The 21,278-nt window shown below is 44.6% G+C and overlaps 4 protein-coding genes across 5 annotated transcripts; 2 read left to right on the top strand and 2 right to left on the bottom strand.

Moving 5' to 3' along the window:
• The first annotated feature begins 551 nt into the window (after positions 1-551).
• On the top strand, positions 552-4,558 carry tiprl (TIP41, TOR signaling pathway regulator-like (S. cerevisiae)). Its single transcript, XM_040181862.2, has 8 exons — positions 552-974; positions 1,695-1,822; positions 2,044-2,223; positions 2,564-2,663; positions 2,780-2,911; positions 3,068-3,163; positions 3,293-3,355; positions 3,850-4,558. Exons 2-8 carry the CDS (start codon positions 1,698-1,700, stop codon positions 3,979-3,981), a joined length of 828 nt encoding a protein of 275 aa, XP_040037796.1. The 5' UTR covers positions 552-974; positions 1,695-1,697; the 3' UTR covers positions 3,982-4,558.
• A 641-nt stretch (positions 4,559-5,199) lies between these two features.
• Positions 5,200-9,788, top strand: ska2 (spindle and kinetochore associated complex subunit 2). The gene is made up of 7 exons (XM_040181863.2): positions 5,200-5,379; positions 6,728-6,820; positions 7,089-7,265; positions 7,558-7,632; positions 8,075-8,117; positions 8,841-8,967; positions 9,101-9,788. The coding sequence occupies exons 1-7, from the start codon at positions 5,347-5,349 to the stop codon at positions 9,222-9,224; spliced, it is 672 nt and encodes a 223-aa protein (XP_040037797.1). The 5' UTR covers positions 5,200-5,346; the 3' UTR covers positions 9,225-9,788.
• On the bottom strand, positions 9,718-14,953 carry LOC120822294 (uncharacterized). Of its 2 annotated transcripts, XM_040181859.2 has the most exons (13): positions 14,665-14,953; positions 14,238-14,428; positions 13,967-14,078; positions 12,932-13,698; positions 12,732-12,843; positions 12,560-12,656; positions 11,834-11,952; positions 11,379-11,482; positions 10,753-11,086; positions 10,545-10,625; positions 10,388-10,460; positions 10,203-10,292; positions 9,718-10,091 (listed from the first exon to the last, which is right to left on the bottom strand). In XM_040181859.2, exons 1-13 carry the CDS (start codon positions 14,822-14,824, stop codon positions 10,004-10,006), a joined length of 2,328 nt encoding a protein of 775 aa, XP_040037793.2. In that variant the 5' UTR covers positions 14,825-14,953; the 3' UTR covers positions 9,718-10,003. The 2 variants fall into 2 exon arrangements, with proteins under 2 accessions (XP_040037793.2, XP_040037794.2); XM_040181860.2 differs by having other exon boundaries at positions 10,388-10,625.
• Positions 14,916-20,982, bottom strand: tex14 (testis expressed 14, intercellular bridge forming factor). The gene is made up of 10 exons (XM_078106496.1): positions 20,900-20,982; positions 19,731-19,884; positions 19,449-19,563; positions 18,764-18,929; positions 18,184-18,323; positions 17,988-18,066; positions 17,129-17,262; positions 16,678-16,773; positions 15,951-16,074; positions 14,916-15,478 (listed from the first exon to the last, which is right to left on the bottom strand). Exons 2-10 carry the CDS (start codon positions 19,855-19,857, stop codon positions 15,293-15,295), a joined length of 1,167 nt encoding a protein of 388 aa, XP_077962622.1. The 5' UTR covers positions 19,858-19,884; positions 20,900-20,982; the 3' UTR covers positions 14,916-15,292.
• Between the last annotated feature and the right edge of the window lie 296 nt (positions 20,983-21,278).

The following is a 21,278-nucleotide window of genomic DNA, read 5'->3' as shown; positions in this document are numbered from 1 at the left end:
CTTTCATTCAATGGTTGAGCGGGAAACGAGAGAATCCTTGACATACGACTCATCATTGTCAGTTACAAGTCTCATCATCACGTGAGGTCAAAAGCATAGAGAATTAAGTGTTTTTTTCCTCATAAATGTGATAATAATCAAAATTCTTTAACATAATTTCAGCTTTTCCTATGCCTGTATTAACAGCAATGTTTTAATATTCATTTCTGTATTTTTTTTGTGCAATTTTTCAAATTCATTTCAGCTGTTTTCATTTCTGCGTTTTCAGCAAATCTATTGAAATTCCTTTCAGCTTCTCCCATTTCTAGATTTTCTAGATTTTTTAGATTTTAGATAGATTTTCAGCAATTTCAAATTAAATTCAATATCTATCATTTCAGCAAATGTATTAAAATTCCCTTCAACTTTCTGTATTTTCAGCAATTTTCTGAAGTTCATTTCAGCTTTTAGCATTCCAACGCATTTTCAGCAGGAAATGCATTTTCTAGTTACCCCTATTTTTTTGGTTCAAACCGCGCATCTATTAGGATGGGTGAGCATTATTAGAATGTGCTTCACCTCTGACATCAATACTTTAGTGCAGAAGTGCTCGGTCAGCAATACCAGCCGCTGACTCATCCACGGGTTTGATTCCACGCCGCTGTGGTAATATTCCCACAAAAATTACCATGCGCGTGCACGTGTCCTGGCAGCCCCCACTGCTATAAGAAACCCTTTACTGCAGGGGAAAACTGTTAATTACTCTCTAAAATGAGCAGTACAAACCACAACAAGCCCGCCATGGATCCGCCCAGAATGCAGCAACAGGTGCGGTCCGTGTCGTGGCCCAGAAGTGTAACCCTAACACCGACAAACAGACACTGCGGTAACAAATACCGGAACCACAACGTGAGCGTGGTGAAACTCGCCGGACAGTTTACAGCGGCGCACCCGCGTAGCCTCCATGACAGCTAACAGTTGACTACAACACCAAGGTAAACAGATTTTTCTCTCTGTTCACGCAGGTTGTAACGCACCGTCGTGGCAGCGTGTAATATGTGTGCAAAGGGACGGCTGGTGTTAATATTTATCCGGCGTATGATGCCGATGTTGGTCGAAGCTAGTGAAACACTATCCATGCAACAAAGCAAAGGCTCACTCATTTCAGACTCTCATATTTCATTGTACTACGAGTAGAAGCACGAGCAGATATTTCTTCCAAAAGTTTGATTTAGGGTTATCATAAATATGTTCTTGGTTTAACAAAGCTAACCGGCCAATGTTTACGTCATTATAGAATACGTGGTTAACGCTGTGAGTGCTTTTCCGCCGCTCCCGAGGAGAGGTTTAACAAAATAAATAAAAATGCATGAACCGAATAGACCGGTTAACTCAATTAAAAACCACGAGTTTGAAGCCTTATGAAATTGTCATTATTTGGCCGAACAATTAGATTTTGTATTGGTACAAATCATGAAAGTACACGCAAAACATTAACTTGGTGGTGGAGGCGTGTAGCTATGGTGTGTATGTGTGTGTGTGTGTGTGTGTGTGTGTGTGTGTGTGTGTGTGTGTGTGTGTGTGTGTGTGTGTGTGTGTGTGGGGGGGGGGGGGGGGGGGGGGTTAGGAATCATAAGGTGCAGATACAGAACTTGTGTCATTCCAAGAGCTGAGAAGTAGCCAATGTGACAACCCCAGTGAATCTCTTTTTCTAGTTGATGTTGGCCTCTCTGTCCACGATGATGTCGCATGGCTTCAAGAGCAGCAAGCAGGACTTTACCTTCGGACCATGGAGAGTGACTGCTGCCAGAAACCACATCATGAAGTCCAAAGACATCGAACGGTGAGATCCACTAAGATCCACTAATTCCCTTCAAAACTTTGTCGGGATCATCAGCCAGCTAAGAACTGGTCTTGTGTCAGATATAGTTTCCTCCTTCAAATATAATTTCTTTATGCAGGTTGACTCTTACTGTCTGTGTCTTTTTAAATACAGTAAGTCATCTAAAGGAGAATGAACACATGCCATCTTTTCTTTAGTCTTTCTGCTCTTTGTCTTTCCAGGTTAGCAGAGGAGATGAACATGCCCTCCCTTCCGGAGATGCTGTTCGGGGACAACGTTCTGCGCATCCAGCACACAGATGGCTACGGCATTGAATTCAACGCCATCGATGCCCTGAGGAGAGTCAACAACATGGAGGACGCCGTCAAGGTGGCCTGTGCGCAGGAGTGGCAGGAGAGCAGGCAAGACAAGCGTCCTGGCCCAGGGATTGTTTGGCAACAACACGTAATCTGTGGCCTTTTCGCCTGTTCTCAAAACCAGTATTAATATAATGTTACCTGGTTAGCTGGTTGTCATTATCATCAGTGCCTCTGTGTGTGTGTGTGTGTGCGTGCATGCGTGCGTGCGAATATAGAAGCTAAATGTGTGGAGGCAAATACTCTTAAGACAACAGCACATCACGCATATCCCGCTCAGTGAGCCTGGCAGAACCACTCCAAAAAGAAAAGCTCCCCTTTTTGGAGTTTAAGCTACTTATTACGGGAAACAATTCCAACAAGAATCTCTTTGATCTTTTTCCAGAGCTGATTCTGAACACTCCAAAGAGGTGGTGAGACCTTACGACTGGACATACACCACCGACTACAGAGGCACCCTCATAGGAGAAAGCGTGCAGATGAAGGTGGGTCTTTTTTTCTTCTTTTAGGGATGGGTTGTAACACTGTGTCATTCACAACTTTTTTTCATTTTTTTAATGCATTACCTGTGTTTTTACCTCTACCTGTCGTTCATGTGAAGGCGACGAAGACGGCGGAGCGTATCGATATGGAGAAGCTGAAGGCCAGGGAACAGATCATGTTCTTCGATGAGGTGCTGCTGTTTGAGGACGAGCTCCATGACCACGGCGTCTCGATGATCAGCGCCAAAATTGTGAGTGATGCGGCGTTGATGATAATGATCAAAATGAGGAGCAGAGGCCGTCCCCTCTGAGAGGACCTGTGCAGTTGGTGCGTCATCAACCGAGGCAGCATCCCACGTTGCATGCTACAGGTTTTAAGTAACCATGTTGCTGTGTGTTCGATGCAGAGGGTGATGCCCACCAGCTTCTTCCTGTTGCTGCGCTTCTTCCTACGAGTGGACGGAGTGCTGATTCGAATAAATGACACGCGACTGTATCACGAGGCAAGTTGCTTGACTCCAAGCAGGTCAACATGTACAATGTGTGGTTTTACAATGAGCAAGTCACGAGATAATTGTGTAATTGTGCCTGGAGGTATCCCCCCTGACTGGTGATGCCGTTTTTGTTTCCAGGCCGGAAAGGACTTTTTGCTGCGGGAGTTCAGCACGAGGGAGAGCAAAGTAGCAGAGCTAAAGGTAACAGGCCACACGGCACATTTACAGAGACATGTTCCTGTGCTAAACATTCATTCTTTACCTGAAAGGGAAGATACAGATGTTTGCTGTTATCTCTAGTACTACTTATCAATCTTTGTAAAAATACAATTTATTATATCCGATCTTACATGTGCACATAAGGAGGTGGTCACATGGACACACCCAGTGACATCACATCGTTTACTCTGTTTTGGAAAAATCAATGGGCAAATGCATTTTTATCATAGTGGTATACTTGCAAACACCAATATATGCTTAAAACATTGTATATTACCAATGTTTTGAATTAAAAAACAAGCCCCACATTACCATTCATTTACACAAACTAACTTAATTCATTGTTGTGTTTATATGAGAAACTCTAATGTATACATTTGCATTCCTACATCACCTCGAGTGTATTTCAGCTTGATGATGGTAATTGCATGTAAAGCCTTCGTTATAACTCCCGCGATGCATGTGTTTCTCGTTAGAACGTCCCTGCCGCTCTGTACACGGATCCCAATGAGATCGCCCAACACTTGACCCTGAAGCTGACTGAGAGCGAGCGGCTGGAGCTTCCCGCGGTGCAGCCGGAGACAGCCGCCAACGACATCCTTCCGTGACAGACCCACTGACAAGTCCACGTGTTGCATGATGAAGAAAATGGGAATCATAGTCCTGAACCACATTAAACCACAGTAATATACAACCTTTGATTTCCCCTTCAGATATCTGTACAGGAATAGTTTTTATATGTGACCTCTAAGTTGATGTGTTCTTAAAACCCTCACAACGTTTCTGCGTGTTTTCGGTACAGTTTGACGCACTGTAATATCTGAGAAACGTTAACACTCGTTAAATACTTCAGTCTGGCTTGTGGCTCCGTTTATATCGGAACTGATTTGGTTTTATGAGTTATTTTTTCCAAAAGGCTTGGTAGGATAGCTATGTCTGTGCTTATAATATTAGTGTATTGATGATGCGTTTGTAAGAAAAAAACAAGCTACACTGACCAGCTAACAGCACTGTATTTTCTGAAGTCAAGTCATCAAAAGATGTCTGTAAATATGTCTACTTTATTTTCTACGGGGACTCATGGAAGGTGAAAGAGCTTGCTTTCCATTTGCAAGTCAGACACCTCCAGAATCTGTTTGAATGTGTATTCAATATGGCCAAATAAATTCTGTTTGTGCAAAGTTAGCTAGCTGGTATTTCTCTAAGGTTTTCTATTGCTAAATGGTCATCTAATATGTGTAGAAAATGATATGATGTTTTTTTTTATAAAACATAAGGTACAGTGATGTAAGAAGATTCAGTTTATTATGTGTGTACAAGCAAGGACGTGCTTTCCTCATCTCTCTTAAGGTAATATTGGTATTTCTTGGCATTTCCAAAGATCTCTGAAAACCACTGGTATGTAAATAACTAAAGCAGTTAGTTTTACCTGATGGATTAGTGTGTTCTGCTGGTTGAGATTCTACAGACTAAATATTTAGAGATCACTGCTCCAGGGGATCAGAGTTATATTTCCAACAGCTACATGGAAGCAGGCTATTAACACAATGACTCTTACCATTATAAACTGCATCCATTTAACATTTGTAATGTCTAATTGGATTATAAGGCTCAAACCCCAGAATCATAAACATAGTCAAGATGGGAGATTCAAAACTCATTTAATTTGGCCAATGGTATAGAGGCATGATGAATTTATGTTAAATAACTTGACATTTATAAAAATATGTATTTCTATTAAATAATGTAAATCGAAGGCATTAGATGATTGAATGTTGTAAAAAAGTGCTGGGGAACGAATAAAGTTGTATCTTTGAAAAAAGAAACGCAGCCATTCCACAAAACGAGGCAGGCCGTGATCCAATATGGCGAACTCACAGAGGGCGGGGCCTCCCAGCACCGTCCAATTGGCTTCCTCCTTTCCTGACAGCTGGCCAATTACAGCGCCCGCATCGGGCTGAAAACTATTCAACATGGAGTCAACAGTTGAAAAGCTCGAGGCCATGGTAAGTGTGAAACTATCTCATTGTATAGCTATATTAATCATCTAAAAAATTTTTTAACCGTGTTGAAGGATTCCACAGACAGTAGCATCTCAGTAGTTATTAAAGTTATTCATCGTATCACAGAAAGAGCAGCCAGGTCATGGTTTCCTCTGTGCGTGGATGAACATGTTGTACTCCTTTGCGCCACTCAGCCAGCAGGCCTGTCGACGTAACAAATCAAATCACGACCTGGTTCATTTCCACCGAGCTTACTATCTAACAATTACTCCTGCGGCCTGTTCAAGACGCTACGTTGTGCTCTCCCGAAAGCCGCTTCCTGCCCTCTGCTGAACGGCCCCCCGTGAAAACGCGTGACGTTTCAAAGTGGCGCTTCCGTTTGATACGACGCGCAGGTAATGTGACGTTAGCGCTCGAACCAGCTAGCAGCCCGTTAAACATCACACACCCGGCTGGTGCTTCGCTGCAGGTCGAATGTTTCCGTTTCGTTGTGGTCATGCTTTCACCTACTATCACTAGCTTTTCTTTCTTGAGCGATCCACAGCATCCCGATCCATAACACACAGGGTTTATTTTGTAGGTGTGAGGGTTTAGCAGTTCAGTGTCCGGCAGCTGTTGAGCGGTTTCATTCCAAAGCTCATTGGTGGCAGCAAAGGAAACGATTTAGTTGGTCAGCTGATCAGCAAAGTTCTCTCCACTCGCTGCCCAGGAGGTGATGTGCATCGTTTGGGTCCAATGGCGCTGTGCCAGTGAGCCATGCCTTCTCCCAGTCACGCAGTAGGCCAGTGCCCCTTTATGTTGTGCTACTGGTGACCCTGCTGGATAAAGCAGTGCAACGTTAAAAGGGCATCGGCCTGAAATGGTCGCGAGCGCCGGGATGAGCTTCCGCACTGCGGGGCAGCGGCTGTTGGCGGGTGCTCTGACTTCATTGCACTACTGTTTGAACACAGCTAGCAGTGCAATAGTATTGTCAAAGCATCTGAAAACTGCAGAGACCAGCTGCACCGACTGCCTAGACATTCCTGAACACTTTCACGCTCTAACGAATGCTTTAGTCACTTTTTCATCACTTTACAGTGATGCAGCCTTTAAAACCAGAAGACAACACGTTTGAATTTTCTGTCCAAAATCTAAGACAATATGGACCCTAATTTCATAATATTGATGTCCTATCCATAGGTTATCCCAGTCTTTTCAGTAACAAGCCTCCTTATCTCGCTTAATGAAACGCCCGTAGCAGAAAAAGAAGTGCAACCGGTCCATCAACCAACACCATAACTACAATCATCATATTTATAGCCACTGTATCACATCCCCTGCTTCAAAAGCGTAACTCTGTGTGTCTTTGCAGTTCCTGAAGTCCGAGGCAGACCTGGAGTACATCGAGAGGCGGCTGAAGCTGGACTTCATCAAAAACACAACGGAAAATGGAGGTCCAGCTGAGGTGAGAACTGACGTGCCAGCTGTCTTTACCTCTACAATTTCATACAGCTAAATGAGAAATAGTTTTAGTAGAAAAGTTGTTACATGAAATGGTGTCTAATGACAATAAAAATGATCATTATCAGCATTGGAAAATCCCTCATCTTTAAACGAGACCACCGTTCTTACAAAGGTCTGTGAGTCCATGAAAATGACCCACAGCGCCAAGCTGGATGGGGTCTGGGAACACTGAGGCCGAACGGGTCAAATGACCGACACTTTGCCCGCAGGAGAACCCGGCGCTGATGCTGGAGAACCTGCGGGCCATCAAGGCCAAGCACGCCGCGCTGTGCACGCAGGTGAAGGAGATTGCCGCGGAACAGAAAGAATCCATGGACTCCATCAGGAACAACCTGGGCAGTGCCATGGAGTTGGTGCAGCGCTTCCAGCAGACTACGGATGCCGAGGTGCCCGCTGACACTCGTCTTTAGAGCCTTTGAGGAAGAGATTGAGACTGTGTGATGCCGCCGCTGCTGTTGGACATGTTTTACTAAAGATGGTTGATGGTTGCAGATTGTTACAGAAACAATGGTCGCCATAAATGTAGACATATTGGCATAAATTTCTGCCTCTCAATTTAGCAGACCTAGAAACCAAAGTCATAATGATTAATGTCCAACATATGTCGACATGCATGGCATTTCATTATACTCCAATATGTTGCAGCTCTGGGCTTGACTGCTTGTTAACGCGCTGTAGGTTCCACCACTGACTGAGTCGGAGAGGGAGTCTGCAGAGCTCCTCGGTACAGCGGTCAGTGAGACCATAACGGAGGTGAGAGGCCAAACGCTCACCGAAATTCATCTGAATATCGCTAACCTTTCGCTAAGTGTTTCCTCATTTATGTGCAAGAGGATTACCAATCATTTGTTTTCTAAGGCAATCATCCTCCCCTTCTATTAGACTCCTATTTTGAAACCTCGGTCGAGTGAGTGCTGAAGCAGAACAACCCAAACATGGCCTTTATTATTTTCGAACGTAACTGTTGTGTGGAATGTATATCATATGCATTTTTTTATGTTAGATTTGTTTTTTGGGATCCTGTGGTTTGGGAAAACGTGCAGCCTTAAGTGGACTCACTGATGATGTAATGTGGATCAGCGCCCTGCCCTGCTCCACAATCCGCAGCCTGGAGTCACCTGGACTATCTGGACGAGTTGACTATCTGGACGAGTAAGCTCTCATGGTGATTTCTGCTCCTTTTTTTCCTTTTTAGATTCCTTCTACTGTCGCAGCTTCTGGACCCCAGAAGCCAACCAGTGAGTCTGATACTTCCACGTCTTGTACTGCGCTCTGAACACTGGTCCGTCCGCTGTGGTCCAACTTTAGACTGATATATTGGATGTACAGCCTGTACATCCATGGTCCCCTCAGGGTGGTAATGATGGTAATTCTCCATCAGCTCAAACCTTTTTTAGTTCATGACCAATTCATTCGTGGTATTTAACACACCACCGGGTTGGAGAAAAAGTTAAAAATACCCAAACTCTTAAAATCAATACATAATTAACTACCAGATAAGTTAATAAAAAATAATGTGTATTAATATGAACACTGAAGTCTTTAGTTCAGCACGTTTGCTTTTGCCATCTAAAGTTTTTTTTTTTTTTTTTTTAGAGCAAGGGGGTGATTCAAATCTAAAACTTTTTTAGGATACCAAAATATAATAATTTCATGGAAAAATGTAAAACCGACAACTCCCAGACTGGATGACCCGTGTTACAGAGGTGCCAATCACAAGGTAGCCCTTCTTTTTCGCTAAGTTCTAAGTTACAATTCATTTTTTAGAAATATTGGTTTCTGTGGACCTGGAAGAAAGACCTTGAGACAGATCTACCTAAACTTGGACAAATAATCCAATGTTATGGTCTTTGTGGTTCAGCTAATCCAAACAGTAAATCTCAACCAGTGGGAATGTTTCTCTGTGGCGTCATGTGACTGAACTCTCTTGTGATCCCGACCTCCCTGCCGTGTGTCCACAGGCTGTGAGTACGGGGAGCTGAGTGCCGCCATGCTGGAGAAGGTTCCTCTCAGCATACGCTCCAACGTCAAGCTGGCCGACCTCACTGAGTTCCTACACCAGCTGCAGCAGCACCTTGGCAAGGACGGGTGGGATTATAATTATCCTATGTTTATATGCACACACATTTTCCTTCAAACGACTACCGCAATCCTTTATAAAAAAAAAAAGTATAATACTTTTGTAACTCATGTAACTCATGCATGACGTCTTCCTCTGCAGCGGCTCCATCAGTGTGCAGAAGATGAAGCAGCTGAAGATGAAGGTGAGCGATGCCAAGCTGAAGGTGCTGCAGCACCTGTCGTTGGTGGAGTTGGACAGGAAGGGCAACGTTTGTCTCATCTGAGATCACTGGAGGGTGGATGTCGCCGCCGGGCGGGACTCCGCCTGTCAGGTTGACCTGTCCCGCTGGGAGGCCGCAGGGCCAGCTCGCTGGTGGAATCGTTTATTGAGTGACGTTGTGTGACGCGCACAGCTCTCTGGCTGAAGTCATAGAATTCCAGTTTTACATGCGTGCATGGACGTGGTGGTGTCAGTGCTCAATAAATGTCTGCATATGCCAGATATTGATATTCTTGTACTGTACTGCAGCCTGACTATATCAATTAGTCAACGTTTCTGTAACTTGGACGGAACCCAAAGGAGCTTTTTTTTAATTTTAATTTTTTATTGGACCTACCGCTACAATAGGCACTCGCATTTTGAGGGGGACTGTTCTGTGTTCAGGTGCGTGGACTGAAAAACAATGAGGAGAAACGTGATCATTTTGTGAGGTGAAAGAGGGACGGAAGCCTTTGGGCAGACGGAGGTTCTTTAAGAAAATGCTCTTAAAACCAGTATGTATTTGTATATGATTTTTATTAACATGAAATGCCAAACATGTTGAATAAATTGGACACATTTTTTCGGAGTTTTCAGAACAATTCTTTGAACGTTAAGTCATCTCTAACTTCCAACAAAGTAATTTAAATCCTAGCTGTTAGTAATGGTCTGAAAACATTTCAGAATTGCAAATCCCTTACAATGAGCTGCTAACAAAACGGCAAACAGGCCAACATAGATGTTCAAGAGCAGTCTGCACCCACACATCATGAACTCTTACTTTGACTTAGCTAGTGCATCATTTCAATCATGACTGGCCTCCAGGAAACTGCGCCGGCACTGTGCGTGGTCTCCTGCTCGGCGTCCTCCGTCACCTTCAAACAGCTGAACCCTGGACACGGGAGGCAATCTTACTCCATTTTTATATTATTCTTTGCTACACCTGCAGAACATTAACAGTTATGGTCCTGGTGAAAACCTAAAGCAGCTCCTGATAACTCACAGTGCGTGGACTCCTCTACTCATCCCTGGGATGCTTAGCGGACCCTCCATCTCGAAGCCCAGCAGCGCATCGTCCAGCGTCGAGTGAGCTCTGGAAGAGGAAGCAGAACGCTGATGATGTTCACTTCATGAGGTTGAAAGTCTATCAGACCGATCATTGAGACGGACACCGCCGCTGTCCCCCACCTGACGGTGTCCTCTAATAAGGTGGCACGCTCCTCCCTCTGATCTGCGGTGTCTGCTTCGGCACCAGGCTTCCCTGAGTGGACAAACCCAACCAGGACTCCTGCAGTCATCAGCCTCACGTTCTGTTCCCAATCACCCATCATGTCTGTCTGCTTACTCATGTTCACCAAAGCGTCGTCTTCCTCCCCCCTGTCATCGGAACCACCCTCTTCATCTTCCTCCTCCTCTGACCCCACATCTGTAAAACAAAGTCAACAGCAGGTCAGATAATATTTGTTTTTTGAGTTGCACGATGGAGTTGATAGCCATGAATGGACCTGGGTAAGTTTATCAGACCCAGTTTGTGATGGTGTGTTGGATCTCACCGCTCTCCTCCTCCTCCTCATCATCATGCTTGCCTCCCTTCCCCTCCTCTGCCATGTCTCCTCCCGTTTTGCCCTCCATCTGTAATCCTCTCTGCATATCCTCCAGCTCTTGTGCCACGTGCACACTCGGGTGGCTTTGACTACTCCCTTGTTGCCTCTCTCCACTCGGGTTTCTCCGGGCTTCTCCCTCTTCCTCGTTTTGCTCTGCTTCCTCAGAGCTGCAGCCTCCGTGGACTGTGAGGCCGGGAGATCTAGTGTGTAGCAGCTGCTCCTCCTGACTGAGCGTGATGAAGCCCTCTGAACTGCGGGCAGATTCTACCTTGAAAGCGGGAGACTGAGAAGATGGACAGATAACGGCACGCATGGGTCAGAGGCTGATGTGAACGTGAAGGACATGCAATGTGGAGAGTTGTAGCCTGAGCGAACCTCTGACACAGTTATTCTGAATAGAAAAGCATTAATAGTATATGTGTATATATATACTGACGATGTGGTGCCTGCTAGTCTAATGCACAATGACCCAGTTCATCAGTGTGCTGTTAAATAGGAGGACGACTACAGGGTGTTCTGATGAACCGTGGGCCTGCTTTGGGTCCAGCCAGAGTCCACTGACGGACACGAGTCACCTTCACTGAGCCGTCTCTTGCTGTGGTGAAGCTCTCGGTGCTGCATAGAGGGGCGTCTGGGAGACTGGCCTCCCTCAAGCCCGTCATCACACGCCGGTGTACGTCTGTCAAAACACAAGAGAGCTGACGACCAAATATTCATTCCTTTTTAGAATTAAGTTTAGATAACGCTGTTTTTTATCATTTAAATAACAATTGAATTTTCTTTGAATACCAATCGAGATGAATTGGGTGTCAACAATTGGCAACAACATTGGCTAACAATACAGAATATTCAATATTTAACTGCAGAGTAGTAATGATATCTTAATTGTTTTTCATTAAATCCTTCTAGGATGTTTGCTGAAATTTATCAGAAGGCCCTATCTAGAACTTTCTCCAGCAGGAGGCAGAGCCGTGGAGACAGCACCCAATAGAAATGTTGTGAGGAATATTTGCATTGTGTGCTGTTTTACCCGGACTGCGGGGAGTACTGTAACAAGGCGAAAGTCTCCTGTACTCAGAGATGCAGTGGAGAGTCTCCTGAAACTGAGCTGGAGACTCTGAGATACTGGAGAGTTCAGCCAGCCAAATCCTACACACGCACACGCGCACACACACACACACACACACACACACACACACACACACACACACAGAGAGAAAGATCTGGATAAATATCACTCCGCGATGGAACATGTAACTCTAACACGCTGTAACCTAGTTACAAACATAGAAGGACATTTGTAAATGTTTATTAATCTACTATATATATGTATAATGCAGCAGCTTGAGTCCGGGGGAATCCCAAGGAGAAGGTATAGCTGACAAATATAACTATACCCGTTTTTCAATTTGATCACTTACGTTTGAAATAGTTTATTAACGGCTGAATACAAAAACTGTGGTCTAGACGGCAAAAGGGTTTCCATGTTGCTGTTAGCTCACCCAGCACCACCGAGTTAGTGTTTATATATGTCACAAGATCGAGCTCATCTATGAGTAGATGCTGGGGGGAATTAAAGTAGAAAATAGTTGTCTGTACATCATCGCTTTTCTGGAAAAGAAACAGAGTGCAATAGAGTCCCATTATATTAACTGTCCCTCTGGGTCCACTGGTCTTTGGCCTGAATCCCTAATTATAAATCCCACACGCCGCACTCTGCAATATGAAGCACACAGGTTCTTGTCGCTTTGCTCACATGTTTGGGTCGGCTGTATGCTGAGCCTGCGATCCAGTGACATCAGAATCGGGATCAGTGGGGAGTATGTCATCATTGTTTGAGGAGCTCTCACATTCTGGTTGGGCAAACAGAGAGGCGGTTACACCGGTTTGCTAGCAAGCGTCAACATCAGGAAGTATTAATGAATTACCGGGGTTGTGAGTATCAGAGGGTGGACTCCCACCAGCTGCTGGCTGGCACAGCTCTAATGTAACCGCTACATCTTCTGGGGAACTGGATGTCTGGAGGAGACGTCTGACAATCTGACACAAACGATAATAATTGTAACATAGAGAAATGTGTCCCAATGATAGTGACTAAAAAGTACTCTTGCTGATGTAGCCCATGTACCTGCGTATTCTTCCTCTCGGGGAGGATGCTGACGAGACTGTGGTCCAGAGCAGATGTGTACTGGCTCAATTCCTCTCCGGCATCAGCTCCCAGCGGCGAGGTCGCTGAGGCGTGGCGTCCCGAGGAGGGGACGTGCTGCTGCTCCACCGGATAGTAACTCAGCCATTGAGAGAGTTCCTCCTCGCTCAGCGGTTCCCAATCTGTGCTCTGAAGCTGGGCCTCCAGGTTCCTTCCCCATTCCTCCCCCCCGGGCGGAATTAGACTGTAGTGCTTCTTCGGCGGCCCGACGGCAGCGCTCACTCCGCAGAGCTTAGCCTTGGCTTTGGACGTGGGGAAGGAAGCGCGGGAGGGGTCGCTGTGTCGATAGCGGGGAGCATCTCTGCGCCAGTCAACGTCCTCCACCCCTCTGTAGTCCAGCAGGGGGGGGGCTTCCACCGCGTCCAGGCTCCGGTTGGCCTGCTGCAGCAGCTCCTGGGACACTTTGACGTTCACTGTAATGGTGCTGATTTGAGGATCCGTTGCCATCTTCCAGCCTGCCAGCTGCTCTGCTAGCTCCCCGTCTACGTCCGACTCGGGTTCTTCCTCAGTACTGGCTGGGTCGAACTCCCCGAGCAGAGGCAGCAGGCCTGCGTAGGGGTACACTTGGTGGAACAAACGTCCTTCTCTCTCTGGCTTTGGTTTTCTGTACAGCTCTTGGTCCAGGTCGACATGTCCTTCCGCAACGGCCTCTGTCTTGGTTGTGAATGGGCCGACAGTTCTATGGACATCTGAAGGGGACAGAAGAATTTTCTCATCAATTGCAGCACATATAGTGAACACACGTTTAAACATTTCCACAAACCATTAGTGTTGTAAATGCGGATGGCATTAATATTTAAAGTTACTGTGAGGACTGTTATAGTGAACACTAGCGATTTGAGTTAGTCTTAATGCTTGTCGGATTCTGCTTAATATCAGATGATATCACGCAGGTTCACCCAAAGCTCTGTCTGCCCAGACAGTATTGCGGGAGGGAAGGTGTGCTGTGCTCCGTACCGCTGTGTACTGGTTCCCCCACAATGGTCCAATGCTGTTCTTTGTTCTGGACCTCAGGCCCCAGATCTCGGCCACACGGCCCACCAGTCATCTGTTCTTCCAGGGAGATCCTCTGCAGCACACACACACATACACACACCAACGCTCCAGCCCCAGAATGACTTTTTGGGATGCATCTGTGTGCTTTCTAGAAATAATAATTCTAGACAGTATGGACATAAAGATGACAGTGACGTTGAGCGAAGTCTGAATCCTATACAGTGAGGCCCACCTTGAGGTCCTGCTGAAGGGTGGCGCACAGGCCCTGCAGGCTGCATGTGCGGTCCTGCGGGTGGTGCTGCAGACCTCTCAGGACCACATCGTAGTAAGGCTGTGGAATGCTGCTGTCTGCTGCCAGGGCACGTCCTGCATCTATCATCTGTTTGATTCTGTCCAAGTCCACTGTTCCCCACGGCTCACTGTCTAAAACCATTTATGAAGACCGATATCATTCCACAATCCCTTCTGCATGTCCCCAGACTACAAGAACTTCCTTAAAGTTAATCTGGTCATATTCAAACAGCATCCTTGTGTGACAGAAACACAAGCATTCATATTTTCAATTGCTTATATACAATACATTTATGTATATTGTTTTAATTTCCCCGTCTGAATGCCACATCCTGCTCCGACAGGAGACGCCGCGCTGTGGGAGCTACCTGTGTAAAGTTCCTGGATCACAGCGCACAGACTGTACATGTCGGCCTGCATCGCGCACGGCCGCTGTTTAATGACCTCTGGAGCGGCCCATCTGTGGAGGCTGGGGGGGAGGTCTATGTGCAGTGGGGGGTCAACGTTTGTACTTTGACTGCTGGACATACACAAACACACACACAGATTATATCATAAACAGAAGTGTAATGACAATCAGTATTAGCAGTGTGTAATACTTTCATCAGAGGGACACAAGTTGACTTGATATACATTTATTGAAATGATTGAGATTGCCCATATAAGTATCTTTTGAGGTCAGTACTTTTATTATTTTACCTAAATGAGATTTCAAATGCAAAGCGTTGTGAAAGAGTATTTCTACATTTGTGATATTGCTACTTAGTAAGAACTAAAAAGTACTTCCAGCATGGAGCATTGATTTAGGGTGAGTCCAGGGCTCCCAGAAATGACTGACAATGATCTCAGTACGAGATCTCACACAGAAGTGGCATTTCAGTAAACAGAGCATTTTACTTCTCAAATATTATTTTCAAAACAGCTTCATTGTGCAGGAAGAAAACACTCGGTGCCTCCTCCAAGGAGCGTGCACGGGCCCTGTGAGGGTCTGGACCTTCAGTACCTGGGGACCATGAAGCCTAAACCGGTCAGTTTGGCTACTGCCAGCTTAGTGAGGACCACGCTGTGGGAAGACAGGGCCCTCAGCACCAGGCCTCCACTGTGGACGTACTGCAGACCCTCACACACCTGCAGCAACACCGACAGCAGCCACCTATTCTGCAGCACTGGAAACTCTGCACGCTGCACACACACACGCACACACAGTACTGTACTGTTTACTGTCCGTGGTTTGTAAAGTCCACTGAGTCAAATGTGATATTTACAATTTTGGGCTATACAAAATAAAATGAATTGAATTGGCTTGTGCTTGACAAACAAAGTGCCTTTATGAGACTCGTTAGCCTCATGTGTCTTTCCCCTGATTGCGCTCTGCCTACTCACAGCCTTTTGTTTAAAGTTATATCTGGTCTCCGTCTCTGCGTTTGAGTCCTCACTTAGCAGTGAACCGTGACGTCTTTAAGTCAAGTACAGGCAGCAATCCATTTTTCCTTAAATTGCTGAACCTTGCCAATGACACATGATGATCACAAACAATTGTCCCATTTGAGTTTTCAAACAAGGGCCCCCAGACCATGATAGGCCTATGTGAGCCTCACGTACACCGTGTGTCTGGTAGTAAAATAGAATAATCCTGCAGGTGTGTCTTTGTTACCCTGTTGTGCAGCAGGTTGTGAAGCGTGCCCACGTCAACCGGTTCAAACAACAGACTGGTCCTCTGGAGGTCATCAGACAGACTCACCGCCATCAGCTGCAAGAGCTGCGGGTGGAACAGCTGACTGACACACACACACACACACACACACACACACACACACATACACAAAAACGCACGCACAGGCAAATTCAGCTTGTGAAGTTAGTCAAGAAATTAATGTTAGTTTGCTCCAGCTGATGCAGAGCCTCGAACACATATGAATTGTCGCAGTCATCTTTTGGTCGATCCAGTCGCCTGCACTTGTTTAGGTCAAACAAGTTTCCTACTGGCCAGTGTTATCTCATGAATTAAACAATCTGCAGTCACAGATGGGTTGTGTTATCGAGCTTTCTGCTGACATTAATAAAGGGATCGTCAAGAGCTGCTTGGCTCAATTCCCGTCCACGTCTGTTCACTTAGCCGGTATCTTGCCGGCTGCAGCTCTCACGTCCCTCTTTGGTCTGTGGGTCAGTGTTAGTTGTTACCTTAGGTTAGGGTTCTTACCTTTAATACACATGATTGGGAATAATTCTAGCATTTCTTGGAGGAATGGGTTGATGCAGCCTGCGGTGTTCATGGAGGGGATCTCAAAATACCAATTCAAATATAAACTTACTTTACAAAACTCCACAAGTTAACGGCCGCAAAACAATGAGTGAAAAACACGCCCCGTGTTCTATCTCACCTGCAGTAGTCTTGTTCTATGTGGAGAAAGTCAAGATAAGCCGTGTCACTGTCCCTCATTGTTTTTACTGTGACCCTCGAGCCCCTCCAGATGTAACTGAAACACACCGTTCAGTCGTAAGTGTAATAAATGATCTCTGGCTTCATGAATGGGTTGTTACTTTATAACTAGGGTCCTGTCCAATTGCTGGATGCATTATTTCTGAATGCCATTTCAGTGTGTAGATAAACAGTGTAAGTGTAAATGGTTTATCTCACCGTCATCGGTATGGCTTTCGTGTGCTACATAAAATTGTGTTGATTACTTGGATTGTATGATTTGATAAAACCCTTTTAACAATTGATTGTTGATTTAAAGAGAATGATGCTGTGCATGTTTGCTCCGTGTTGGGGCAATTATTAGGAGTCCCGGCATGTTGCCATGGTTCTGTGGGACTTAGTAACGGTCTTACTTGGTCATGGAGGTCAAGGACCCGCAGGAGAAGGAAAACAGAGGTTCGTCGTCGTAGCGGGTCAGATCGCTATCACTGATCAGGGGGATGGATGCTGGCACAGACACCGCATGGCAGAGCTTGTTAACACACACCTGGACAAACAGACACTGAGTCAAGAGACTCAAAGACATTTGGGATTATTCTTCACATGGGGAAAAAATGTAACGTTAGTTTGAGTTTAGGTGTGTCTTAAATTTGGTCACATACATAGTAAACATACTGTTGGAGCTATTTATCTGATGTTCTTTTATTCATAACCAGTATATTTCTGGATGTTTATCCAATGACAGGCAGCGACGGCAGGTTTATTAGTTGTTTTGTTTGTTTGCTTGTTTTATTAGTTTAATAAATGGTAATAAAATGGAATTCCTGCATGGACAATCTACTCTTTTGCCTGGGAACCACATAACTGCTGATTTATTGGACAAATGAGCTGCTACCCATCTGCCTTCTGCATTGAAGCATTTGGAGAGGTGAGTAGCTGGGATGCACCTTGTGAGAAACTTTGGGCTTCAGTCCCTCGCAGAAGGAAACTTAAACATTAAAGGAAGACTTGCTCTCCCCCCTGAGCCACAGTACCAGTATACATAACCAGTAACATTTCTAATGATGCTGAATGATAAAATAAATACATAAAATGTAATTAAAATCAAATGTGTTGTATTAGTTACACTACAAGTCAAAGGTTCGGACACATTTTCTCATTTGTGAGAAATTGTGTCCAAACTTTTGACTTTTTAACCGTTTCTGAAACATAAGCGTCACTTAGAGCAAGCGACAAACCAGCATCTACTCAATATGCTATGAAGCGATTTACCTTTCCAAATCCTAAACAGCAGGCTACTGTAGAGGAAGACTTGCTGTTTGTCCTTTTATTGAACTGCTGGCCGATTCCACTGAAAGGAGCAGCAACACACAAAGATGTCAGTTATTTATACATTACACAACAAAAGACAGCTCTGTGAACACGATTCTAATTTCCTGATGCCAACGTGGCGTCTTGGGCGCCGCACCGCGGTTTCATGCGATCCATCAGAGTTGCAGGGTTTGACAAGATGGAGGGAGACTTGTGGGACGGGCTGCGGGTCGTCACCGCTGGGCTCAGACACAGCTGTTGCATGGAGGACATGCAGCCCTCCAGGAAGTCTTGCATCTAATGAGACACGAGCACAGGTGACATTCAACATGTTGGAGTTGCTGAGTCATGTCACAAAGGTTGGTGACCTCGTGAACTGCTGTTGGATTATTACTAAGGACGCAGCAGATCAAGCGTTAACATGCAGAGAGGGATGTGAAACTTGAGCATTCGGCTTCTTTTTAATTTTATATAATTATTAATATAAGAAAATGACCTGAAATGTTTAACTACCACAAGGAATATTTTTCCTTCCTCGGTTCCTTTCTGTATATACTTGTTGTTTGTACCTAAACTTTATGGAAGTTCAATGCTAAATCCCCCCATGTTCATTTTTTATCAGCCCATTTATATTAAGTTACAAATGTTCAAGCTTGCAACTCTCCATGCGGTGCTTTATTGGCATTCAATGAGACAGAATGCTGACCCACTGCAAGCTAAATCCATGAAGGGCTTACTTTGGCACTGCGCTCCTGATCGGCAGTCCTGAGCCAGTCAAAGGGCGTCCGGCCCTCCCAGTCGTGGAGTCTCAGATCTCCGCCAGCAACCAGCAAGCCGCACACCACGGAAGGGTTACAGGAAAGCACGCCCGCGTGAACCGGGGTGCTCCGGTCCTCACAGCGACTAGAAGAATGTCCATTATGTTATCAATGTGCTGAGATGTAAAACGGTGAGTGTAAACACACCAGAGCTGAGACGTTGTTCTGAAAGTCCTAATAAGTCTTGGTTAGAAAGTTACGTCCTAAATCAAGACCAAGAAAAAGGCACATGTCTATAGTAGTTGGAACATTACTACAGAAATAAATGCTTTTTTGAAAGCTGTATTCATAAGGATTTGGCCTTTAGCCCAGTGTAGAAAAAGAGGGGTGTGACATGCAATACAAAGGCAGAAGGCGTCGCAGTTGGCATGTGCTGTAACAGCTTGGCAAAAAATGTGCTCAGTATTGATAACTTTTAAATATACATATATCGGGGGGGTTTTTGTTTGAGTTTGTGATGGAATTTAGCCTTTCAATTTCAGAGGGCTTAGGTCTGTTGTGGTAAGTTATTGGTGATTTCTAGGTCTAAATCATCCTTGTGACCAGGACTTTGGGGGTAAGCTATGAGAATGCAGAAGTGCTACGTATCCTTTTCCAGACTTACTGGTTTGGGTCAGCCCCGTGGTGGAGGAGCAGCTTCGTCACCTTCGCCTGGCCCGACAGAGCGGCACAGAACAGCGGAGTCTGACCCATGTGATTCACACAGTTCACGTCCACACCTGGAAAACATAAGTAAACATGCGAGACCAAGTCTTCCTTTATTTCAACCATTAAGTGTCTGACTGAAGACTAGTATTGAATTCATCTTTATCTGCATGATGCCAACGTAATACTGATTCAATTACAAATATAATGCTGGTAATATTAATGCAACTGAGCGACATACCCTTGTTCAGAAGTTTCTCCAACTTGGTTATATTTCTCTCCAAAGTGTATTTGTGCAGCTGAGCGTGTTCGCCTCCAGTGGTAACAACGCCCACGTGCACAGGGCAGGGGAAAGGCAGCGCAGCCATCCCGTCTCTCCTCGACCCAGCTGGCAGCTATAGTCAAGTCAGACGCTATAAAAAACTGTTTTACCTTACGGATGTTATTGTAACTATGATGTGTGTTACACCAATAACACCAATCTGTATAATACCATCAAATTATTCAGTAACATGTGTGTATTTTCCCAAAACCCTACATCAAAAAGCAGGAGTTAAAACTGACTTAATATGTTTTATGCAATCCCTCAAATCAAAAGTAAGTGAAACATTAACAACTCTGAGCTTCTCTAAAAGCATCAGTTCGTTGACAGACATTATGATGTCCTCTTTGGCTCTGGGTCAGTAATGTCAACTCACAATAAGTCAGGGAACATACCAAGGGAAAGAAAAAGGAGGAAAATAACTTAAGCCGTTCTGCCTGCAGTCAGTCCATACGATGCTTGCTAGCTAGCAGCTAACTTTCTTACATTTGGGTCAATAATGGCTGTTTGACTGCAAGAGCAATACAGGGGGTTACAGTCACAAACTTTGTGTCTTTGTGTGTGTCATCACTTTACATGCATTGTGAACACACACTAAAAAGTAATAGCAATTGTTTAGTAAAATATAACATGATATATTATAAATGGGACTGACGGTAGTACTGAGAATAATAACATTTTCATTAAGATTACATCCCCTTATTCGTTCACTTTAAATGTATTACTGACATTAACCTTACTTATGACATTGTCTCTGTTTTGTTATATAAAATCCAACATACAAATCCCATAGGGTTTTAGAATGCAGGATTGTAACTTTTAGAATTAGTGTAAAATGACTATTCTACCTTTTCCTGATTATAAAATTAGGTTAACTAGCTTTCCTTAAAATATATCCAAGTAATTTAGCGAGTTAGCAAAACTGCTAATAAGATGCTAGCTAGCTAACATGGTCAACTATGTTTTATAAAACCTTTTGAAAAGAAAATACCGGTAAAATAAATAACTCCTATGAGGATTCAAAGTGTGTAGTTATCGTACAGATACCTGATGATTAATATTGACGAGTAAAAGTTAGACTTACATACAGGAAACAGATCCGTGTTCCGCTTGTTAGCACCGCTCAGCTCGGCTGTGTCGGTCCATCGGTGTGTCACGTGTCCCTCATTCCTCTCAGCCAATCAAAGAGTTAGCTGCTGTGCGCGAGCTTCTCGTACACGCGTGCAGCGGCCATTGGAGAGTTAAAAGGGCAAACTAAAACCCAGCAGGATTTAAACCAACACATTATGTTATGTCCTACTATGGAACAAAAATAGGATAAAAACGAACATATTGATGGATGTAGTTGTGTTGAAGTTAGGAAAGGGCGTAACATTAGTTTTCTTCAGTTTGTGTTGTATAGGGCTATATTTGTTGGAAAAAAATAGGGATTGTAGGATATTAGAAATAAACTGACAACCCAGTTCA

This window comes from Gasterosteus aculeatus, chromosome 7 (genome assembly GCF_964276395.1).
Source record: "Gasterosteus aculeatus chromosome 7, fGasAcu3.hap1.1, whole genome shotgun sequence".
NCBI lineage: Eukaryota > Metazoa > Chordata > Actinopteri > Perciformes > Gasterosteidae > Gasterosteus > Gasterosteus aculeatus.
This window is presented reverse-complemented; position numbering and strand designations above follow the sequence as displayed.

Bases quoted from the DNA above. Each gene is read 5' to 3' on its own strand.
- tiprl (XM_040181862.2), top strand. From the start codon at position 1,698: ATGTTGGCCTCTCTGTCCACGATGATGTCGCATGGCTTCAAGAGCAGC. The intron at 2,224-2,563 runs GCAAGACAAGCG...ATCTTTTTCCAG, and splicing joins CAGGAGTGGCAGGAGAGCAG to AGCTGATTCTGAACACTCCA. The intron at 2,912-3,067 runs GTGAGTGATGCG...TGTTCGATGCAG, and splicing joins CGATGATCAGCGCCAAAATT to AGGGTGATGCCCACCAGCTT.
- ska2 (XM_040181863.2), top strand. From the start codon at position 5,347: ATGGAGTCAACAGTTGAAAAGCTCGAGGCCATG. The intron at 7,633-8,074 runs GTGAGAGGCCAA...TTTCCTTTTTAG, and splicing joins TCAGTGAGACCATAACGGAG to ATTCCTTCTACTGTCGCAGC. The intron at 8,118-8,840 runs GTGAGTCTGATA...GTGTGTCCACAG, and splicing joins TGGACCCCAGAAGCCAACCA to GCTGTGAGTACGGGGAGCTG.
- LOC120822294 (XM_040181860.2), bottom strand. From the start codon at position 14,824: ATGTCCAGCAGTCAAAGTACAAACGTTGACCCCCCACTGCACATAGAC. The intron at 14,079-14,237 runs GTGGGCCTCACT...TGTGTGCTGCAG, and splicing joins CCCTTCAGCAGGACCTCAAG to AGGATCTCCCTGGAAGAACA. The intron at 10,293-10,387 runs GTGGGGGACAGC...TTCCTCTTCCAG, and splicing joins TTATTAGAGGACACCGTCAG to AGCTCACTCGACGCTGGACG.
- tex14 (XM_078106496.1), bottom strand. From the start codon at position 19,857: ATGGCTGCGCTGCCTTTCCCCTGCCCTGTGCACGTGGGCGTTGTTACC. The intron at 19,564-19,730 runs GTATGTCGCTCA...TATGTTTTCCAG, and splicing joins GGAGAAACTTCTGAACAAGG to GTGTGGACGTGAACTGTGTG. The intron at 18,324-18,763 runs GTAAGCCCTTCA...GTGTCTCATTAG, and splicing joins ATCAGGAGCGCAGTGCCAAA to ATGCAAGACTTCCTGGAGGG.